The sequence below is a fragment of the Rutidosis leptorrhynchoides genome, chromosome 2, assembly GCF_046630445.1.
Source record: "Rutidosis leptorrhynchoides isolate AG116_Rl617_1_P2 chromosome 2, CSIRO_AGI_Rlap_v1, whole genome shotgun sequence".
NCBI classification, from domain to species: domain Eukaryota; kingdom Viridiplantae; phylum Streptophyta; class Magnoliopsida; order Asterales; family Asteraceae; genus Rutidosis; species Rutidosis leptorrhynchoides.
The window spans coordinates 646,808,151-646,832,652 of NC_092334.1; the positions used below are offsets into that span (position 1 = coordinate 646,808,151).

Here is a 24,502-nt window from a genome sequence, read left to right on the forward strand (position 1 = left end):
TATCTCATCCCATCTCAAGTTACATAATACTTGAAAGAGTTTATAACACTCTTGTGAGAAGTATTGTAGAAAATAGAGAGAGTATAGAATTGTTAAATAAAATTCTATACGAGTGAGTTACGAGGGAAGTGTAATAATCTAGTGAGTGGTCCAAATACTTTGTTAGTATTTTCGGAGCCTAGATTGAGTGATACATTGTAACCTCGGGTTTGCTAGGAAAATTCATCTCTGCTTCCGCCCGTGGACTAGGCCTCACGCCGAACCACGTAAATCCTCGTGTCTTTATTTATTGCTTAATTGTTCTATTAATTTCTCGGGTCTTAAAAGTGCGCTAAATCACAACATGAACAGATGCGTTTGTTTCAGACCTTCTTCTTGGACTCAAGAGATGAATACTTCAGTTTTATCTAGGTATTCCGAGTACCATGGGTGGGATGGTTGGACGTGTGTCTATTTTCATTAATTTTTAGCTTGTCATCAAAAGATTATATAGGTAAAAGTGTTTTAATTTAACCGGATATCATTAATCATCTTTATGTGACCATTTGATTTACAGACATGTATACACAATCTTGAACTTTAACAACGGCCTTAAGTCCTCTGGCTGTCGTAATTAAACCGTTTACCATACAACACAGTTAACATTATATTTTGTATCATGATATAGTTAGAGTCGCATTATATCTTCTTAAGCCGCAACATTTGCATGGTAGATTCGGGTCATCGGATTCAACATGCTACATCTCAATTTCTTTGATCCGTTCTAAGCTAGCCAAAACTTCTTTCATCGGAGGACGGTTTTGAGGGTCGTCATTAAGACAGCTCAAGATTAGCTCAACCGCTTTGCTTGCTCCTTTTGGAGGGTTGCCATGTTCCAACCATGGATCCATTATTCTTTGTAATTCGGTCTTGTTGGTTAAGATGGGTCAGACCCACTCTATTAAACTATGCGGTGAGGTGCACGAATAATCATGAAGAAAGTGTGAACCTGATATCATATCCAACATCATTACTCCAAAGGCATAGATATCACTCTCAATGTACCACTGACCTGCAATTGAATATCCTGTCACTCACACTCTTACATTGAATAAAATTGTCACAATTTTGTTACTATAAAGTTTTAATGATAGCGAAACAAACTTTAATTGCAATACATAAAAGGAACTGACTTGTTGTCATATACTCAGGAGGGGCGTAACGACTGGTGACCGCATAACTCATTACGACAGGCAACACACCATGGGTTCGGACTAATGATGCCGATCCAAAATAGAGCGTTGCTTCAAAATTCTAACACCAACAGCATAAAAATAAACAAGTTTTAAAAAAGTTCAACCTGATCATAAGTTGCAAGCATTTTTATAAATTTTCTTTCTTTTAGTACAACAATACCCAATCCGATCCAAATGTGGTGTATGGGGAGTTATGATGTAGACAATCATACCCCTACGCGAGGTCAGTCTATAAAAACCTATGGCAGACTATCTTTTAAGTACAATACCCTTAACAATCAGAATTAGGTAAGGTCTGATACATATACCTCATTTAATAATACACTTGAAGCACTGAAAGTCCTATTTATAGTTGTGCTCTCTACATAGTGCAAGAAAGCAAGACCCTGTGCTGCTCCAATGGCTATTTTCATTGTTGTATCCCATTCAAGTGGATGACCTGCAAAAATTGAATGAGGTAATCAAAGAAAAGTACAACTAATTTCATAGTTAAGCTTCTTCAAGCCTTATTTTTTGAGGAATTATCTTATATCTTTGTGTCTAACAATTGGTCACGGGTGAGTACTTACGGCGAAGAAGGTTTACTAAGTTTTGCTTTGGAATATTTTCATATATAAGGCAGAGTATTTTCTCTTGTGAACAATATCCCAATAGTTTAACAAGATTCGGATGCCTTAATTTTCCACGACTTACTTCAGCCTGTCACATTCAAACAAGTAACTAACCATTTCACAAATTAATCATACAAAAATATAATAGAAATTTGTCTATTCATCTAAAGCAGCCTACCACTGAACATTATACTGAACATTATAGGTGTTACACAAAGCAATATAGGATGTTATTAAACTATAACAGACCTGCCAGCTTTTGAGACATTGATTATTATCGGCGTTTGAAATCTTGATTGCAACCGGTATTCTGACACCAGATATTGATGGTGTATATGATGAACTTATTAGACTTATTTATTACTCCTACATTAATGTGTCCTAACCTATTAATAACAAGTCATCATATTATTGATATGGTGAGATCACAAGATATGATTATTAATAACAAGTCACTATCTTATTGATACAGTGAGATTACAAGACTCATGACATGTTGTCTTTTATGATCATACTTAAATACCATAATGAATGCACTTAATTAATCTTGATGGGAGATATTAAGTTGCATACTCTTTAATATTTGGAGTTGATCCCTCCTTGACCTCTCCTATAAATAGAGGCCCATTCTTCACCTCTATGTACACAAAAAAACAACACATTACAATTACTCTAAGTCCATCACTAAAGGAGATGATCAAGTAGATGATCAAACATCCTAGTTTGTTCTTATGGCTTCATTATCTTTCCATTCAAGTAAGCCTTACATCTTCATGTCTTAATCTTTATCTAATGAATTACATGATGAAATATTATGTTATGTCTAACATGTGGTATTCGAGCAAATAAATCTCATATATATTACAATTCGAGTTCTGTTTGATAATCATAAAGTTTATTATCTTGTTTTGTATTCGGATGTTATATGAAGATGATATGATCCAAATTATTATAAATCTAATCATGTAATTCATGACTTTCTAACATGACTTACGTATATATTCTGTGCTTATCATGCATACGATATTATTTTTATGACTAAATTTTGCAAAAGTGCTTATCATGTATGACAATTTCAATATATATATATATATATATATATATATATATATATATATATATATATATATATATATATATATATATATATATATATATATATATATATATATATATCTGTTAGATGTGATTTTTTTTTTCTTTCTTAATACTAAATTAATTCGTAAATATTGAATGAATATATGATAGTGATCTTATGTGATTGTAATCATGTAACCATTGCTATGCATGATGATACCTATTTGGTTAATTACTTAATAATTAGTTGGTCAATTAATATTCTTGAGACCACTATATTTGAGAACATGCGCATAACTGTTAATATAAATTGTTTATATGTGCACATATTTTACAAATGGTCCACCAAGTATATTGTGGATATATATTGTGGATATCAGTGATGTTACAAGTTAAATTGGTTCATTAAGGGTTTCACATGAAATATTTCCTTATATTAAATTTCACAAAGTATTAATTATTATATTGGGATTGTGATATTACGTCAATTAATTATTGTCGATTCAATTTTTTTATATGCTAATTGATTAGTAATTATTAATTATTATGTCTTGGAAAATATTTTATATTCAAGGCAAATAAATTTTTGGTTACATTACTATGATTGGTGTGATTATCGTGATTAAAATGCACCGGTTTTCTCCATTACCAAAAATTAAAGTTATTTGAATACTAATTATTTTGTTCAAACACAACATTAAGAGGGCATTACTAAATATGTATAATTTTTAACATGTTTAATGACTATTTAATTATTGAGATTAGTAGTTGGCCCAACGGAAGGCTGCTAGTTAATATAATTAGGTGAATGAAAAGTCATATTAAGTTACGTTTGATGTCTAAGGATTGTGGGATAGCCCAACGGTGACCCATAATTTTGAGACATTATATGGTATTTAGCAAATTATTTATAATTAGTTTACTTATATTTCTGCCCAACGGTGATGTATTTGTGGACTATTTTGCATTACCTAATTTAGAAGTTATAAGTGTATTGTTGATGGAACCAACGAGAAGTCAACAATTTCACCCAACTTCTTTGATAAATTTAATTTCGTGTTGTGATTAAATTTATACATACCAACTTTTGCCCTATAGTTGGTGTTATTATTATTATTAATATTAGTACTACGTCACTAATATAATCTTATTTTTTGTAACTTACTGTTGTACCACGAAAATTATTTTAGTCCTTAATCAAAATAATAATGAGCATAATGATGAGCATTATAGTAATGACCGTTACATTTCAGCTTTTACACCCACTGCTATTGCAAACTGTATTCCTCGCATAGAACACTTGAACGGAACTAATTTTGCATCGTGGAAAGATTAAATTAAGATTTCCCTCGGCATAACTGATTTGGACTATGCTTTAAGATTTGATCAACCTGCACCTCTTACCGACGAAACTACGGTTGAACAAAAGAGGACTTATGATATATGGGAAAGATCAAATCGCATGTTCCTTACGATAATGTAGAATTCTATATCGCCCGCTATTCGAGGAGCCATTCCAGACTCCGAAAATGCTAAAGAATTCTTAGAATTCGTCGAGGAATAACTTAAGGGCTCATCTAAATCTCATGTGAGTATCCTTATTCTTAAGATGCTTACCATGAAGTAGGATGGTGTTAGTGGGGTACGTGAGCACATCATGATGATGAATGACATGACCTCAAAATTAAAGGGCATGGACATGGAAATATCTGAAGGTTTTCTCGTTCACTTCATTATGACATCTCTCCCTTCTCAGTTTGGTCCTTTTAAGATTAACTATAACACTCAAAAGGAGAAATGGAAAATGAGCGAGTTGATTGCCATGTGTGTCCAGGAAGAGGAAAGGTTGAAAATTGAAAAACCCGATGTTGTTCACCTCACCACCGCTAATACTACTCGTAAGAAAGTTTTCAAAAGTAACAAAGGTTCAAAATGGGAGAAAGGAAGTTCCGCAAAAGAAAGTTCATTAAAGGCAAGTGCAAGTAAGGGCAAGGAAACTGGTCCAAAATGTAATTTTTGTAAGAAACATGGACACATTCAAAGAGAATGCCCAAAGTTTCGAGAATGGTTAGACAAGAAAGGTCCGTATATATCATATATTACTTACCATGAATGTTTTTCAATTAATGTTCCCTCTAATACTTGGTGGGCTGATAGTGGTGCTATGGTTCATGTTACTAACTCATTGCAGGGATTCCTTTCAAAGAAGCAGCTACAAAAGGGGGAAAGAATCATTAAGGTCGGTAACGGAGATGAGTTACATGTTGAAGCTATTGGGACTCTCTTATTAGTTTTAGAGGGTGGTTTCAATTTGTACTTAAATAATACACTTTATGTTCCATTAATGACTAGGAACCTTATTTCTGTTTCTAAACTTGATCGTTTTGGTTATGATTTTAAGTTTGGGCATAATTGTTTGGAAGTGTATTTTAATTCTCATGTTGTCGATACTGGTTCATTAAAAAATGACCTCTATAAGCTTCATTTAGATAACAACTTTACGGAATCCCTATTGACCATGGACGTAAATATAACCACTAATGGAAAAAGGAAAAAACTAGAAAATGAAAATTCCTCAAGATTGTGGCATAAACATTTAGGTCACATATCGAAAGACAGAATGCAATGTCTAACTAAAGAAGGAATTCTTCCTACTCTAGATTTTTTCGATTATAGCCAATGTATTGAATGTGTTAAGGGAAAATTTGTAAAAACAAATAAGAAAGGGTCCACAAGAAGTAAAGAACTTCTTGAAATTATTCATACTGACATTTATGGACCTTTCATCACTGATATAGGAGGACATAATTATTTTATCACTTTCATTGATGACTATTCTCGTTATACTTATGTTTACTTGATTAAGGAAAAATCTGAATCTCTTGATGTTTTCAAAATCTATAAGGCTGAAGTTGAAAATCAACTTAAATGCAAGATTAAGATTGTGAGATCGGATAGGGGTGTAGAGTATTATGGTAAACACTCTGATGTTGGACAAAGCCCCAGTCCATTTGCCTTATTTTTTCGTGAACATGGAATTATAAATCAATTTACTATGCCGGGAACACCGCAACAAAATGGTGTTGCCGAAAGACGTAACCGAACTCTTATGGATATGGTTCGAAGTATGATTTGTAATTCAAGTCTCCCAAAGTACTTATGGAGTGAGGCTTTAAAAACAGCCACTCATATCCTAAAGAGAGTGCCTTCCAAGTCTGTCCCTAAAACACTGTGATGACCCGGAAAATTTCGACTTATTTAAACCAATTCTCTATACGATTTATTATTTTGACACGTTAAGAAAAGTCTGTTAGATTGAGTCTCAAAATTTTAGAACTGTTTCATATATTCAATTACCTTTGACTGCTCTCGACGATGCATGAACAATTATATGTATATATATATATATATATATATATATATATATATATATATATATATATATATATATATATATATATATATATATATATATATATATATATATATATATATATATATATATTATAAGATGTACAAGTAAAACACTATTTGCTACAGTAAAAATCATTTTGCTACAGTAAACATTATTTGTTACAGTAAAACACTATTTTCTACAGTAATATTATGTCGACGAACTAGCAAACAAAAGGCCAGACTAGCCATGCGATCGCATGGCAGATACACCAAAAGCCCATGCGATCGCATGGGGACCAAAAACACTATTTGCTACAGTAAATATTATGTCAACAAACTAGCAAACAAAGCAGAAATGAGCTGTCCGGCCTAGCCATGCGATCGCATGGGCTACAGGAAATGAAAAAGTACTATAAATACGCCAGTTTGCTCGACGACTTCTTTACACCTTCTTTCTTTATTTTCTTCTGTAATCTATATTTATATTTATAACTTATAATGTATAATTTAAGTTCAATAATAATAAGGTATATACGAGGGTGTTTTTAATTTGGGTTTCAAACCGTTTTAAACTAAGGAAATATTGGGTATTGTTCGGGGTATTGTTCTTGAATTCAAGGTCAACCATACAGTCATCTACCATCATTACGTCTACGCAATTTGCCTACAATATTGAATCTCAATATTGAACCGTGAGTTTATAGTCTCCCTTTTTAAATACTTTAAATATTTTTGGGCTGAGAATACATGCAATTTATTTTAAACGCAATGGACACAAGTACATACTAAATTCTACACTGAGTTAAACCGAAAATCCCTTAGCTTTGGTAACTAGTAGCTGCCAGTACATAGGATATGAACTGGTGGGCGCGAATAATTGTATATGGATCCATAGGGCTTGACATCCCCGTCCAAGCTAGAGCGCTAGCCTTTTAATGGACGTATGTTATTTGAGTTTATGACACACTGTGATGTGCTTGTTGCCTGCATGGAGTCTCTCATGCTTTGTATAAAGTTTATTGCATTCGAAATAAAACTGCGTTGTGTAATAAATAATTTGACTGTGATGTCAAACTGTATGATAAAAACTTATGTATTTTGGGGATTTGCTTATACTTAAGCACTCGCCTACATGTTTATAACTTTCTATGTTTAGAAAGTCCCTTATTTTAATGAATGCAATATTTTATCAAAACGTATCATATAGAGGTCAAAACCTCACTGTGGAATCAATGATTAACGTGCCGCGTCAATAGCGATTTTGACGGGTCGTTACAGTTGGTATCCGAGCCTGAGGTCATAGGGAACCAGAATTTGCATTAGTGTGTTTAACTGGTAATTGTTAGGATGCATTAGTGAGTCTGGACTATGACTATATTTGTTTTTATCGATTTTTGCTTATCATTTTGTCAAAAACATTATATGTGATATATTTATATGCTAACGTAATTGTTGTTTCAATTATGTGATAGATGACTTCTTCTAATCCTATCATTTTGTACGACTCAGAATCGGACACTGAATCTATTCTCTCCACAACTGAAAAGGGCGTTTCAATACCTATTAAAGAAGAAATTGTGGTAGCCGGGGAATCTCAACTCCCGGTTAACCCAGAGGAGGTCCCAGCTCCACCAGCCCTGACTTTCTGGACCCAAAGTATTGTTTCGATAGTACCGTGATCCCTGGAATAAATGAGGGCCGTCCATTTCTAAACGAACATGGACACTGGACCAGATACACCGCCGACAAGCGGGTTGTGCCGATTACGCCTGGCAGATATCGGATCATGACCACCGGTTGAACATATTCTCCTACACATGACTCAGACAGTTCATTAGGTGAGATCAGTGAGGAGGAGGAGGAAGTAAAGGAGATTACTGAAAAAGAAGTTAACAAAGGAAAGGAACCTTTAGCCACCAACCCAGAATTGCCTAATCCAAAAATTAATAAAGCAATTGTTGCTCCTAATGTTGCTACCCCTAGTCATCCTTGTCTTACCAACTCTATTGAGGTATCAAGTATCTCAGAACCCCGACAAAAATATAAATGTGCCGCTCAAATAAGCGTTATGCAGTACCTGATAACAAGAAGCCCCGCCGTTTTTAAAAACCATTTCCGCTACGACATCACTTCACGCATTGTATAATATTAATTAGTGTGCTTTACTTTATTCTACATATGTTTTATGTAAAATAAATTTATGTGAATAAGTGGTATTGTATCGTTGTACCATAATGCATTGAAGAATAAAGCGTGAAATAAAAATGCATTAGTTTTCATAATAGAATATTATTTGAACGGTAGTATTTAATTGTTGTACTAAGCTATTAAGTATGAACTTTAACGGGTAGGTAATACCCGAGAAATAATTATAAAACGCTAATAAGAAGAAAATTCTTTTATAATAATTGGTTCATATTATTAATATGCTACGATTAACTATTAACTACTCATTATACCTATAATATTCTATATGATTAAATCATCCCTGTTGTGTTTATTGAAGAAACATGTCTCAAATGTCGGATGCTAAGTTTGAGGAACTAGCCGAGAAACGTGTGAATGAAAGAATTGCTGCAGCCGAGGCAGCAAAAGCAGCAACTAAAGCAGCAGCCAAAGCAGCAGCCGAAGTAGCAGTCGTGAACACAAACTCACGAAACAGATGCTCATACAAAACTTTTCAAGGATGTAAACCACAGACGTTTATTGGAACCGAGGGACCAGTCGATCTAACCCGATGGTTCGAAAAGATGGAGTCCGTTTTCAAAATCAGTAATTGTGCGAACGGAGACAAGTCAAAGTATGCTTCGTGCACATTGTAAGACGGTGCACTTACTTGGTGGAACAATTATGCTAAAGCAGAAGGAGTAGATACGACATACGATATCTCTTGGGAAGAATTGAAAAAGATGCTAATCGAGGAATATTGTCCTCGAAACGAGATCAGAAAAATAGAATCCGAGTTACGTAATTTGAAGGTTTTCGGTGCGAATCTCAAGAACTATGAAAAGCGTTTCATGGAACTAGCCTTGTTGTGTCCCGATTGTTATTCATGTAGGAAACCGGGTCATAAAGCCACCGAATGTCCTAAGAAGGGAAAACAGTGTTATTATTGTTTTGAAAAGGGTCATTTTCAAGCCGACTGTCCTGAGTATAAGAAAGATTTGGCAAGTGGTGGTGTTAAGAAGGAGGTTAAAACAGAACCAAAGACAAGTGATAGCCGACCAAGAGCCCGAGCTCATCAGATTACCGCTCTCGAAGCGAAGGAATCCCAAAATGTGGTGTCAGGTACCTTCGTTGTAAAATCTTTACCTGCGCATATTTTGTTTGATTCCGGTGCTACGCGGTCGTTTGTTTCTTATTCTTTTTGTAAACATTTTTATATGACCCCAAGTATGTTAGAGCATCCTTTAGAAGTTGAGATAGCGGACAATAAAACCGTTATGGTATATAGTGTAATTAAGGGATGTGAAATTATTTTGGATGATGAGAAGTTTGTTATAGATTTGATACCCATGCATATGGGAGAGTTTCAGGTAATTGTAGGTATGGATTGGCTAGATGACAATGAAGGAATAATATTATGTCGAAAGAAGATTGTATTAGTTCAAGCACCTAGTGGGAAGGTTATTTGAATTTATAAGGAACGGGCTAGACGTGCTATTCCTATATGCACGTATGCTAGAGCTAAACGATTTTTGTCCTATGGGTGTTGCACATTTTTGGCACATGTGATAGATGATTCGAAGAATGTTGTTGGAATAAGTGATGTACCGATATTTAATGAGTTTCCGGATGTGTTTCTGGATGAATTGCCCGGTGTTCCTCCCGAACGAGAAGTAGAGTTTAGAATAGAGTTGATTCCCAGAGCCACGCCAATTGCCAAAGCACCTTATCGATTAGCTCCGTCAGAAATGAGGGAAATGATGATTCAACTACAAGATTTGATAGATAAAGGTTTTATACGTCCTAGTAGCTCACCTTGGGGAGCTCCGGTTTTGTTTGTGAAAAAGAAGGATGGAACAATGAGAATGTGTATCAATTATCATGAATTAAATAAGGTCACTATTAAGAATAAATATCCATTGCCGAGGATAGATGACTTGTTTGATCAATTACAAGGTGCATGTTTATTTTCAAAGATAGATCTAAGGTCGGGTCATCATCAATTAAAGGTGAAGGAAGAGGATATCCCTAAAACAGCTTTTCGCATGAGGTATGGTCATTATGAATTCGTGTTCATGCCTTTTGGGTTAACTAATGCTCCGGCCGCGTTTATGGATTTGATGAATAGGGTTTGTCGACCAATGCTCGATAGGTTTGTGATAGTATTCATTGACGATATTTTAGTCTATTCTAAGGGGGAAGAGGAGCATGCGGTGCATTTACGACAAGTGTTAGAAACTTTAAGGAGAGAAAAGTTGTTTGCAAAGTTCTCTAAGTTCAAATTTTGGCTTCGTGAAGTTCAATTTTTAGGACATGTCATTAATAAGAAGGGTATTTGTGTTGATCCGACGAAGATTGAAGCGATAATGAGATGGGAACCGCCTATGAATCCCACCGAAGTTAGGAGTTTTCTAGGCTTAGCGGGGTACTATCGACAGTTTATACAAGATTTTTTAAGAATAGCCACCCCACTCACTAAGTTAACTCGTAAGAACGTGCAATGGAAATGGGAAGAAAAACAAGAACAAGCATTTCAACTCCTTAAGGAGAAACTTGTTCAAGCTCCTATACTAGTTTTACCTGAAGGGAATGAGAATATGACGGTTTATTGCGATGCTTCTAAGAAAGGCTTGGGGTGTGTGATAATGCAAAATGGGAAGGTCATAGCTTATGCTTCTCGTCAATTGAAAATGCATAAAAAACGTTATCCCACCCATGATTTAGAATTAACGACCGTCGTTTTTGCTCTGAAAATATGGTGTAATTATCTTTATGGTGTAAAGTTCTCCATTTATACCAATCATAAGAACTTAAAGTACTTATTCGATCAAAGAGATTTGAATGATAGGCAAAGAAGAGGGCTCGACTTGGTGAAAGATTGTGATTGTGAAATTTTGTATCACCCCGGGAAGGCTAATGTGGTGGCGGATGCTCTTAGTAGGAAGTCGAGCCACCAACCGATTAAGGTAACGAGTTTGGTCATGGTAATATCACCACAAATATTCGATAGTATCCGAGTAGCACAAGATGAAGCGTTAACCCCTGACAACATGAGGAAGGAAAGGATCAAAGGGCAAGTTAATGATTTTATGGTAGATTCCCGTGGTCTAAAGCTTAGATATGGAAGAATTTGGGTACCTTTACAAAGTGGTGTTAGAAATGAGCTCCTTGACTTAGCTCACAAATCTAAATATTCGATTCACCCCGGTGCTACAAAAATGTATAGAGACCTAAGGAAAGACTATTAGTGGCCAGGAATAAAGAGAGATATAGTAAAGTATGTTCATAAGTGTCTTACTTGCCTCCAAGTGAAAGCCGATCATCAAATGCCGTATGGTAAACTTCAACCATTAGAAGTACTGGTATGGAAATGGGAGCACATCACGATGGATTTAGTGACTAAGTTGCCTAAGACCCCTCGACAACATGACGCCATTTGGGTTATTGTTGATTGACTGACTAAGAGTGCGTTATTTTTGGCGATAAGAGAAGCTTCATCGTCGGAAGCAATGTCTAAACTATATATGAAGGAGGTTGTTGCAAGGCATGGAGTGCCGGTTTCCATTGTTTTGGAGTGTGACACCCGATTTACCTCTCGATATTGGAGGAAGTTTCAAGAAGAGATGGGCACCAAGTTGCATGTGAGTACCACGTTTCACCCACAAACGGATGGTCAAAGTGAGTGAACTATCCAAACTCTTGAGGATATGTTAAGGGCGTGTATCATTGATTTTGGTGGTAGTTGGGATACTCACCTACCTCTAGTTGAATTTTCGTACAATAATAGTTATCATTCTACCATCGAAATGGCTCCTTATGAGATGTTGTATGGGAGAAGGTGTAGGACCCCAATATGTTGGGGTGAAGTGGGTCAAAGAGAATTAGGAAGCACGGAAGTAGTACAACAAACAACCAAAATGATTGATCAAATTCGTGAAAGAATGAAAGCGGCACATGATCGACAAAAGTCATATACGGATAAGAGAAGGAAGCCGATAGAATTTCAAGTGGGTGATAAGATAATGCTTAAAGTTTCCCCGTGGAAGGGTATAATTCGGTTTAGAAATAGGGGAAAATTGGGTCCAAGATTTTTGGAACCGTTTGGAACCGTTTCGTGTGTCACAATTAAGGAAGTGTTTGGCGGATGAATCAACTTATGTTCCATTAAATAAGATTGAGGTCGATGATAAGTTAAGATACGCAGAAAAGCCAATAAAGATTTTGGATCAAAAGGTTAAGCAATTAAGAAATAAGTCGGTGACATTATTGAAAGTGTTATGGAAATTTAGAAAGGGTTCCGAATGTACGTGGGAACCCGAGGAATGGCTAATGAAGTATTATCCATCGTTGCACCAAGAGTGGTTCGCGAGGACGCGAACAATCCAACGGGGGGAGAGTTGTAACATCCCAAATAATTAAGGTAATATTTTATGAAATTTAAAATTTATATTCAATTTCGGTATTAATTTGTATAAAATAAGTGGTTAATATTTAAAGTTTGTTAGTTAAGTTGGTAAGGGACTAGAGATGCAAAGTTAGCCTAAGGACCTCTCACATTATGGTTTTGGTGGGGAGGGTAGAAAGTGCAATTATTGCAAAGTTAAATAAATAAAAGAGTTAAAATGCTGGAAATCTCTATCAGTTGTAAGAAAATAAAATTCAGAGTGTGCTTATGTGTGTGTGTCAACCCAAACAAGAAGAGAAGGAGAAACCTTCAATTGGAAGGATTTTGTACATGCAAGTGGAAACTCATGCAATCTAATGTGCCCTAATCACTATAGCAAGTTGTAAATCTTCCATTTCTTCTCTATTGTGCATAATTAGGGTTCTTAAATCCCTAAAGATAAGGTATGAACTTCTATGTCTAAGTATCACTATAATTGGGTATTTTAGATGAATCTCAAGCTTATAAGTTGTTGTATGTTGTAAGTATACACATTTGTATGAGTAAAAATGAATTTTTATTGATGTTGGATGAAAGTTCATGAATGAGCTTGCTAATTGAGTGTATGATATGAATATTGTGAATTTGGTGATGTTTATAGTCTAGAATCAAGCCATGCACTCTAGGTGTTTGATGAAATGCCTCAATGAAGATGTTTATGAAATTTAGTTAATTTGTAAAGAAGATAGTTTATGTGTAAATTGTTGATGTTGTTGTAAGTAATGATATTTGGATGTATGATGATTTTCAGGATGTTAGTAGTTGAAATGGGTTTATGCACATTTGATGCTTGATGAAATGCTTGAAAGAATTACAAGTTATGTTTGTAAGAGATAAACTAGAGAAATTATGTGATTAGGGAATTGATGTTTGAATGTTAATGTTTATGATAATGGAATAAGGGAAAAGATGAGTTAAAATGTCATGTATGTAAGTGTTCATGTGATTAATGGGGTAAAAAGAGGATTAAGTCAAATGTGTAAGTATATGAAAGTGTTGTAAGTTTTTGAAAGATGTAATTTCGTTGAATTATGTTAATGATGAGACTAGCTTATGTATAGGTGTTAATCAAGGCAAAGGAGCTCCAAGTGATCAAGGAATCTCGCTTAATCAATGTGAGTTTATAGGGGGTAAATTGAGCGGGTCAAGAGTGACTTAGTGTTTCCGGATTGCATCCGTGCAAGAGGACAACGACTAAGTGCACTAGATGGATAGCTTAGATAGAATTATTAGGCATGCCTAGTAATTGTATCTATGGTTGATGATTAGCTTAGGCAAGGACATTAAACTTGCTTCATGATCTTGTCTATGGTATGACTTAGCTTAGACATCTAGGGTGTCTATGTAAATATGTATGCAATGTGATTCAGGTAGCTTAGGCATGTGTGTATGCCTATGGTTATGTTTAGCTTAGACATAATTACTAGGATTGGTCTTAGTAAGTTATGTCTATGGTAAGGAATGGAGTCGGATCTGAAAGTAAGTAAGCAACCATTTGGGTTGGAAAAACTAAGTGATACACTGATTATGCTCAATGATATATGTTATTTTACTCGCCTATAACTCACTAAGCATGAAAGCTTACCCCCATGTTGTTTTATGTTTTTATAGGAACGAAAGGACATCATGAAGGTAAGGAGCCCATGTAAGGATAGCGGAGCATTGTTCATATAGTAAGTGGTAATGCAAGTCCCTATTTTGAATCTAGCTCTAATGATACCGCTTATCAACGCCAAGTATTTTGTACTCATAAACTATGTTTCTTTTGAGAATTGGGACCAAATGTTGTGTTTAAGTTGTGTAGACATGTTGTTTAGGATTAAAGGATTTTCGTAATGTTTGACGATGTAAGAAACTGTTTTAATTAAGTTTTTTTTATGTATTATGTTGTTAAAATATGTTGGGTGATAATGAAATGTTGAAAATGAGGTTTTTCTAACAAGTTGCAGCTTAGAACCAACGTCAGTGTAAGGCCGCGCCGCGACCTCATTTACCGCGCCGCGGCACCTAACACATTTGAATATCAGGAGGGCTATCAAAACAGTCTGAAATCATTTGATTTACCACGCCGCGACCAAGGATTGCCGCGCCGCGGCATATCACTTGGTCTGGGTAGTTACCTTTAAAAAAAAAAATTCGTTTAAGGGCGTTAAAGACTACCTCCACACTGATCTGTTGAATTTCAAATAGACCTTGTACCAGGAGCTGCACCAATAGCTCGTGCTCCATACAGACTCGCACCCAGCAAAATGAAGGAACTCCAGAGCCAATTACAGGAACTGTAACATCCTCAATAGGGCCTAGACGTAAGATTACTAAATTGCCCTTAAGTTAGTGTAGTGTTATTATATACTTTTATTTTTATTTAATGTTTATTATTAATTAATGATGAGGTTAGGACCAGTTTGTGACAAGGGTCACAGAACAGGTTTGTTTATTTAATTTGGACTTCGTTTGGTTTGCCAAATGATGTACGAAAGATATCAGATAACTGATAAATACCCGTGTGTCACTCAGTGTGGGAATTAAACCCAATTAAGTGACTAAGTGCTGGCTTCCCTTCTCATTTTCTAGAAAACTCCCAAACCCTCCCGTACCTTCATCTCTTTCACATACCAAACCCTAATTTCTAATCTTTGTTCTTGAGCTCAAATCATTTACATTTTCGTGTTCCTTATGATCTACTGATTCTATCAAGGTAAGAATCACAAGTTTTCATGATTTAATCTTCAAGAAAATTGGGTTTTTGTGATAGTTTTTACAAAGTGGGTAATTTGGGTCAAAAGAGTTGAATTTGATGTTGTTTGAGTCCAAATCTTGTGGGTTTATGTTTCTTGATGTATAGTGTCTTAGATTTGGTCAGTTTTGAGGTAAAAATCGAGCTCTAGAGCAAGAATTGGATGAATTTGGGTGAAACCCGTCACTTTGGCTTCAGCTTCTGCAGATGAACACGGTCGGCCGAGTGTCTCGAGACACTCGACCGACTGACTCGACCATCGACCGAGTGAGTGAGACCCACGGCCGAGTGTGTCTGTGAAAGACCATCGACCGAGTGACTTGTCAATCGGCCGAGTGTGTGTAGACAATCGGCCGACTGTCTCTGACAGTCGACCGAGTGTCTTGGGCAGTGGAAATTTTACCAAGTGTTGATTTCTAGCCGTTATGCTGCCCGTTTGTATTTTGAGATTTTGATGAAAATTTCAAAAGTGCACAAGTGTTAAACAGAAAAATTTTAGCGGACAGATTTTCTGACAAAATTTCTATATTTGTGTTATTTGGTGTTTATGGACATAAACTAACTCGTGTATATGTATTTCTCAGGAGAAAAGGAGAAAGAGAAGGTTCAGTGATTAGATAGCTGAACACCTTCTCGTTTGCTGGTAATCGGTGAGTGGGACTAACTGTGGAATTTAGTATAGAGTAGCATGTTATATTATGACTGCCATGCTAGTTAGTTGTACTTATTGATACAGTTAGTTAGTTTATTGTGATGACTGCATGTTAGTTGATGCTTGTCTGCTGGAGCCCAGTGCGTCCCTATTGTGTGGTAGCCTCGGTAGGAGAGATCAACCTGCGGGTTGGGTTCCTCTGTGGTAGCCTAGACAGCCGTGGTGTATATATATGTGAATGACGCGTCCGTCGCGTGTGGATTATGTATATACATACGGTGGTGGAGGAACTTCTGGTAAGCCCCAGCCCGATCAACTGGTGGTTAATATTTTGGCCGAGCCGCCAGAGTCTCTGTGGACGGCACTTGGGTGATGTTTGTGTGTTAGCTCTTTGTGACATGATTAGTATAACTGTTCTGTATACTATTGCCTGTGGTTAGTCGTACTCACTTAGCTTCGTGCTAATTCCCCTCCATCTCCTCCCTGCAGGTTATTAGCTTTTGTAGAGATGATGCTTTTGGGGAGAAGACGGGGCATGCTGATGTTATGTTTGACAGGAGCCAACTCTGATGTGTCTTTTCCTATAAAACTAAACTTTTGTTGAAACGTCACGTGACACCATATGTATTAGTTAAATGCTAGCTGTCAACTGTTTTGGTTATGTAATTATGATATGTTTATATTATTATAATGGTTTAATTAACGTTAATGCTTCCGCCACGTATTTATAAAAAAAAAAAAATCAGCGGTGTCACAAGTTGGTATCAGAGCTGAGTTTGGCAGCATGTGCATTGTGATCTGAATGTCATGTTCCCAAACTTAGTAAAGTCATGTCAAACATAACATGCCGGGGATGGGTTAAGTGAGTACTAGGACAGGTTGTGTGTTAGTTGGTAGTACTAACCGAGTTTATACTAAGCTTTGGTGTGAGTGTTGTGATAGTGCAGTAATGGCAGATAATGAAGCTAACGCTACTGGCCCTACCGCCCCCGGAACTGGTACATTCAGAGCCCCTGACGAAGATGGGCACGTTTCATCAGAGGAAGAAACCTCCCAAGAAGTTATAAACCTACAGAGTCGACTATTAGAAGCTCAGGAGAAAATAAAGGAACTAGAACAAGAACGGGCGCAATGGAACCCTAATACCACTGCATTAAACACAACTTTTCCTCCAAACTATTATAACCAAGCTGGTGGTAGTTCCCAATCCCAGTTTCCACAAAACACTTACCAAAATCTCCAAATGCCATTCCCGTTTAACCAGGCATTTCCAAACCAAATGATGTACCCATTCCAAGTTCCTGAAACAAGAAATAAGTGTACTTATAAACAGTTTATTGATTGCAAACCTCCAGAATATCATGGTCACACAAACCCTACCGTGACACTTAATTGGCTAAGAGAAGTAGAAAGAGCATTAGAAGCGTGTTTCTGTGAACCTGAATCTATGGTACTGTTTGCAAGTAGACTTCTCAAGGGTGAAGCGATGGAGTGGTGGGATTCTATTACAGCATACTTGCCTAGGGAACAGATCAGTCAGATTACCTGGGAACAATTTGCTGCTAAAGTTCGTGAGCAGTATTGTTCTGAGTATGAAATGGAAAGGTTGAAAACTGAGTTTTTGAATATGAGGATGACAGAAAGTATGATGATTGATGAAGTTTTCAGAGACTTCACATCTAAGTTAAGGTTTGTTCAGCAATGGGTACCAACTGAGAAGGATAAGATTCAGCATTTCATGCGGGTAATTAAAACAGAATATAGAACAGTTGCGAGATTTGCAACAACCTTGGCACAGGCTCATGAAATGGCTAAGGTTACGGAAGGTGATGTAATGGCAGCAAGAAGAGAAAGTTCACAAAGTGGATCTATTGGGGGAAAATCAGAAAGTCAATCAGGTGGTCAGTCTGTTCAACAATCAAGTAAACAATCTGGTTTTCGTGGTAAAAAGTCAGGTGGGTTTAAACAGAAAAGTAAATCTGGTATGAGTGGATCGGGTTCTACTCAGTCTGGTTGGTGCAATGTTTGTAAGTCAACCCATACAAGCCCGTGTTCTCCAATGACTAGAAGGTGTTTAAAATGCGGAGTGTTAGGTCATGAATCAACAGCTTGTTCCTTTAAGTCAAATGTTTGTTGGAGTTGCCATCAAGAGGGGCATAGATCAGCAAATTGTCCAACTGCGTCAAGATCCGGTTCTGGGGCAGGGTCAGGGGCGAGGTCGGCTACTTCTGGGGGATCTTCTGCTTCTACTGCCGGGCAGAAGAGAAAGAATCCTCCAACAGCAGAGGCGAGGGCGTTTCAGATGATGGTAGACGCTGCAACCGCTACCGATGACGTCATTACCGGTATGTTCTTGGTTAACTCCTTGCCAGCTCGTGTGTTGTTTGATTCAGGAGCGAATCGTTCTTTTATGTCCTTAGGCTTCTGTGATAAGTTGAAGTTGCCTGTTAGGAAGTTAGATGAACCTTTGGGAATAGAAGTAGCTGATGGTAAGAGGGTTCCATGCACATCATCTGTGTCTGGACTTACCATCGAGATTGACGGCCATTCTTTTCCTTTAACCTGTTTGTTGATGCCTATACCTAGCTTTGATGTAGTCATAGGCATGAATTGGTTAAGAGCTAATAGGGCTAATATTAAGTGTGATAAGAAGATGCTTTCTTTCCGTTTGGCCGACGGATCCCGAGTGATAGCTAGGGGAGAGCGCAGTGGATTTAACTTCCCTATGGTTTCCCTAATGAAAGCTCAGAAGGCGATATCGAAAGGGTGTGATACATTTTTAGCTTATGTGATTGATGTTAAGAAAGAAAAGAAACAGGTGACCGATATTTTCATTGTGTCAGAATTTCCCGAAGTGTTTCCAGATGATCTACCAGGGTTACCTCCAGTACGTGAAGTAGAGTATAAAATCGATTTGGTTCCAGGTGCTACGCCAGTTGCAAAAGCTCCTTACAGATTAGCTCCGTCAGAAATCCGAGAAATGATGTCTCAGATTCAGGAACTGTTAGATAAGGGGTTTATCCGACCAAGTTCTTCACCATGGGGTGCTCCTGTTTTGTTTGTGAAAAAGAAAGATGGGTCGCTTCGTATGTGTATAGATTACCGCGATTTTAATAAGAGAACGATAAAGAATAAGTATCCGATACCGAGAATAGATGATTTATTTGATCAGTTACAGGGTGCTTCCTACTTTTCAAAGATTGATCTACGTTCAGGGTATCATCAGGTACGTGTTGCAGAGAACGATATACCGAAAACAGCGTTCAGAACTAGATATGGTCATTATGAGTTTTTAGTTATGCCATTCGGGTTAACAAACGCGCCAGCAGTGTTTATGGATTTAATGAACAGGGTGTGTCGTCAGTATCTTGACAAATTTGTGATTGTCTTCATCGATGATATCTTGATATATTCGAAAACCGAGAAAGATCATGCTACGCATCTGAGGTTAGTATTAGAGCTTTTGAAACAGGAACAATTGTACGCTAAGTTCTCCAAGTGTGAATTTTGGTTACGAGAAGTACAGTTTCTGGGTCATGTGATTTGTGAGCAGGGTATCAAAGTAGATCAGTCAAAAATAGAAGCTGTAATGAATTGGAACTCGCCGAAAACGCCAACAGAAATTAAGAGTTTTCTGGGTTTAGCAGGTTATTACCGCAGATTTATCAAAGACTTTTCTAAAATAGCAGGTCCGTTGACTAAGTTAACCAGAAAAGATGTAGCCTTTCGATGGACTGATGAACAAGAAAAGGCTTTTCAGACTCTCAAACAGTTGTTATGTCAAGCGCCAGTTTTAGCTTTACCAGAAGGAACAGAAGATTTTGTAGTCTATTGCGATGCGTCACGTGCAGGTTTGGGATGTGTTTTGATGCAAAGAAATAAAGTTATAGCGTATGCTTCACGACAGTTAAAGAATCATGAACGAAACTACCCTACTCATGATTTAGAGTTAACTGCAGTTGTGTTTGCTTTGAAGCTTTGGAGACACTATTTGTATGGTACACATTGTGAAATTTATACAGATCATCACAGCCTTCAATATCTATTTTCGCAGAAGGAAGTCAATATGCGTCAACTACGAGGTTTAGAATTGATTAAAGACTATGATTGTGAGATTAAATACCATCCGGGTAAAGCAAATGTGGTTGCAGATGCTCTGAGTCGCAAGAAAACAGTCGAAAATGTCAGATTTATGAGAATTGAGCTAGTTTCAGACTTGATCGATCGTTTGAAAACCGTTCAGTTAGTAGCATTAAATGATGAAAACCTAAAGACTGAGCTAATGAAGAAAAGAAAATTTGACCTATGCAATGATTCTAGAGGATTAAAGACCTATAAAGACCGAATTTGGGTGCCTATGCTTGGAGATTTGAGGGATTTAATCCTTACTGAAGCGCATAAATCTCGATTGACCGTTCATCCAGGTAGTACAAAGATGTATAGAGACTTGAAAACGTTGTATTGGTGGCCGACAATGAAGACAGATGTTGCAAGTTTAGTCGAAAAATGTCATATTTGTGCACAAGTTAAAGCAGAACATCAGAAACCGTATGGGTCTCTACGACAGTTAGAAATTCCTCAGTGGAAATGGGATCATATAACGATGGATTTTGTAACCAAGTTACCCCGAACCAAGAAAGGACATGACATGATCTGGGTGATAGTGGATCGTCTGACAAAGAGTGCTCACTTTTTAGCTACTCGTGAAACAGATTCGTTGAGTGATTTAGCAGAATTGTACTTGAAAGAGATTGTTAGCCGACATGGTGTGCCGTTGTCTATAGTTTCCGACAGAGATACTAGGTTTGTATCGAACTTCTGGAACAGTTTGCAGCAGAATCTGGGTACGCGTGTGAATCTTAGTACAGCTTATCATCCTCAGACAGATGGTCAGAGTGAGCGAACAATTCAGACATTAGAAGACATGTTGAGAGCGTGTGTCTTAGAATATGGTGGTTCTTGGGATTCGCATCTTCCTTTGATAGAGTTTGCTTACAACAATTCATATCACTCGAGCATCGGTATGCCGCCGTATGAAATGTTGTATGGTCGAAAATGCAGAACTCCTACATGTTGGTTAGAAGCAGGTGAGAAACAATTTGCAGGTCCCGAAATTGTTCAGATAACCGCAGAAAAGGTTGAAATTACACGAGAGAAGTTAAAAGCAGCCAGAGACCGACAAAAGATGTATGCTGATCCGCGCAGACGTCCGGTGACATTTAATGTAGGTGGCCGAGTGTACTTGAAAGTTTCACCGTGGAAGGGCGTGATCAGATTCGGTAAACGTGGTAAACTAGCTCCGAGGTTTATTGGGCCATTTCCAATCAAAGAGATTTTAAATGATCAGACCGTTGTTTTAGATCTTCCTTCAGAGTTAGCAGGAATTCATAACACATTCAATGTGTGTTATTTAAGGAAATGTAAAGTAGAGGATGAAAGTCAGATTCTTCCGTTGAAAGATTTGAAAGTTGACTTAACCAAGAAATTAGTGGAAGAGCCAATTAAGATAGTGGACAAGAAAGTCACCAAGTTAAGAAGGAAGCTGATTCCAATGGTGTTAGTAGAGTGGCGGCACAGTTTAGGTTCCAACCTGACGTGGGAAACCGAGGAGTTAATGAGGGCGCGCTATCCCCAGTTGTTTGACCTTGATCAGATTCCGAGGACGGAATCTTCTTAAGGGGGGTAGATTTGTAACATCCTCAATAGGGCCTAGACGTAAGATTACTAAATTGCCCTTAAGTTAGTGTAGTGTTATTATATACTTTTATTTTTATTTAATGTTTATTATTAATTAATGATGAGGTTAGGACCAGTTTGTGACAAGGGTCACAGAACAGGTTTGTTTATTTAATTTGGACTTCGTTTGGTTTGCCAAATGATGTACGAAAGATATCAGATAACTGATAAATACCCGTGTGTCACTCAGTGTGGGAATTAAACCCAATTAAGTGACTAAGTGCTGGCTTCCCTTCTCATTTTCTAGAAAACTCCCAAACCCTCCCGTACCTTCATCTCTTTCACATACCAAACCCTAATTTCTAATCTTTGTTCTTGAGCTCAAATCATTTACATTTTCGTGTTCCTTATGATCTACTGATTCTATCAAGGTAAGAATCACAAGTTTTCATGATTTAATCTTCAAGAAAATTGGGTTTTTGTGATAGTTTTTACAAAGTGGGTAATTTGGGTCAAAAGAGTTGAATTTGATGTTGTTTGAGTCCAAATCTTGTGGGTTTATGTTTCTTGATGTATAGTGTCTTAGATTTGGTCAGTTTTGAGGTAAAAATCGAGCTCTAGAGCAAGAATTGGATGAATTTGGGTGAAACCCGTCACTTTGGCTTCAGCTTCTGCAGATGAACACGGTCGGCCGAGTGTCTCGAGACACTCGACCGACTGACTCGACCATCGACCGAGTGAGTGAGACCCACGGCCGAGTGTGTCTGTGAAAGACCATCGACCGAGTGACTTGTCAATCGGCCGAGTGTGTGTAGACAATCGGCCGACTGTCTCTGACAGTCGACCGAGTGTCTTGGGCAGTGGAAATTTTACCAAGTGTTAATTTCTAGCCGTTATGCTGCCCGTTTGTATTTTGAGATTTTGATGAAAATTTCAAAAGTGCACAAGTGTTAAACAGAAAAATTTTAGCGGACAGATTTTCTGACAAAATTTCTATATTTGTGTTATTTGGTGTTTATGGACATAAACTAACTCGTGTATATGTATTTCTCAGGAGAAAAGGAGAAAGAGAAGGTTCAGTGATTAGATAGCTGAACACCTTCTCGTTTGCTGGTAATCGGTGAGTGGGACTAACTGTGGAATTTAGTATAGAGTAGCATGTTATATTATGACTGCCATGCTAGTTAGTTGTACTTATTGATACAGTTAGTTAGTTTATTGTGATGACTGCATGTTAGTTGATGCTTGTCTGCTGGAGCCCAGTGCGTCCCTATTGTGTGGTAGCCTCGGTAGGAGAGATCAACCTGCGGGTTGGGTTCCTCTGTGGTAGCCTAGACAGCCGTGGTGTATATATATGTGAATGACGCGTCCGTCGCGTGTGGATTATGTATATACATACGGTGGTGGAGGAACTTCTGGTAAGCCCCAGCCCAATCAACTGGTGGTTAATGGTTTGGCCGAGCCGCCAGAGTCTCTGTGGACGGCACTTGGGTGATGTTTGTGTGTTAGCTCTTTGTGACATGATTAGTATAACTGTTCTGTATACTATTGCCTGTGGTTAGTCGTACTCACTTAGCTTCGTGCTAATTCCTGTAACGACCCGCACTTTTTCGATCATTCTATACTTATAAGATTAATATTTACATAAATTAAACTTTGCCAACATGATAAGCAATCCAAATTGTCGAGACTTATATTTCCGAAAAGAGTTTTACACAACGTTTGACCGTCTAGTTTGACCGATGATATCACGAACTATACAATATATGATAATTATACGTTTGTGTATATATATGTATATATACATATTTAACATGATTAAAGAATGTTTTAATACCTCATTTTATATTAATAACAACAAGTTATATGTGTATTTTGAAACTACTAACTTAAGTTTTCAAAACGATAACTATACGTAACGTTATTTGACATAAATACTTAAGACATATAATGTTTATACATATATTGTATAAGTAATGTATTTAATCACTTTTAAAGACTTAAATACATAAAACCATATAAGTGTATTCACAAAAGATAGCTATATTTGAATCCTCATTCCATTTTTCACAAAATTTCTATACGTATACCTAGAGTATTTATACTCGTATCATACCTAGCTTTTATACGTATTTACTAATAGTAAATACACATCAAATCACCACCAAACCTACTCTTGTTACTGCCCTTAGAGCTAGGTAATTGAACTTGGATGCAAATAAGACTAGATACATAAAATGATAGCTTGAATTTTTGTCTCCATACCCCCCCATTCACGTTTTTTTTTTGCTATATATGTATCACCATTTTCTTTCATTTTAACTCCAAATTTCTTAAGATAAACACACACTCTCTCTTCACTCTTAATCTCCATAATCATCCAGCAAGAAACCTTGAAGATCTAGCTTCAAAAACCATACTAAAACACCATAAGAAAACCATACAAAAACACTTCAAGAAAACCCTCCAAGAACACCAACTTACTTCCAAACTTTCATCCACTTCTAT

General features: G+C 36.9%; 1 protein-coding gene across 1 annotated transcript; it reads right to left on the bottom strand.

Annotated features, from left to right (window-relative positions):
* Positions 1-533: 533 nt before the first annotated feature.
* Positions 534-2,114, bottom strand: LOC139890140 (probable serine/threonine-protein kinase CST). Its single transcript, XM_071873037.1, has 5 exons — positions 2,096-2,114; positions 1,544-1,674; positions 1,173-1,293; positions 989-1,066; positions 534-604 (listed from the first exon to the last, which is right to left on the bottom strand). Exons 1-5 carry the CDS (start codon positions 2,112-2,114, stop codon positions 534-536), a joined length of 420 nt encoding a protein of 139 aa, XP_071729138.1.
* Positions 2,115-24,502: the final 22,388 nt, after the last annotated feature.

Coding starts and splice junctions, on each gene's coding strand:
- LOC139890140 (XM_071873037.1), bottom strand. Junction 1,294..1,543: donor CAAGTGTATTATTAAATGAG/GTATATGTATCA, acceptor TGTTGGTGTTAG/AATTTTGAAGCAACGCTCTA. Junction 1,067..1,172: donor TCCTGAGTATATGACAACAA/GTCAGTTCCTTT, acceptor TGTGAGTGACAG/GATATTCAATTGCAGGTCAG.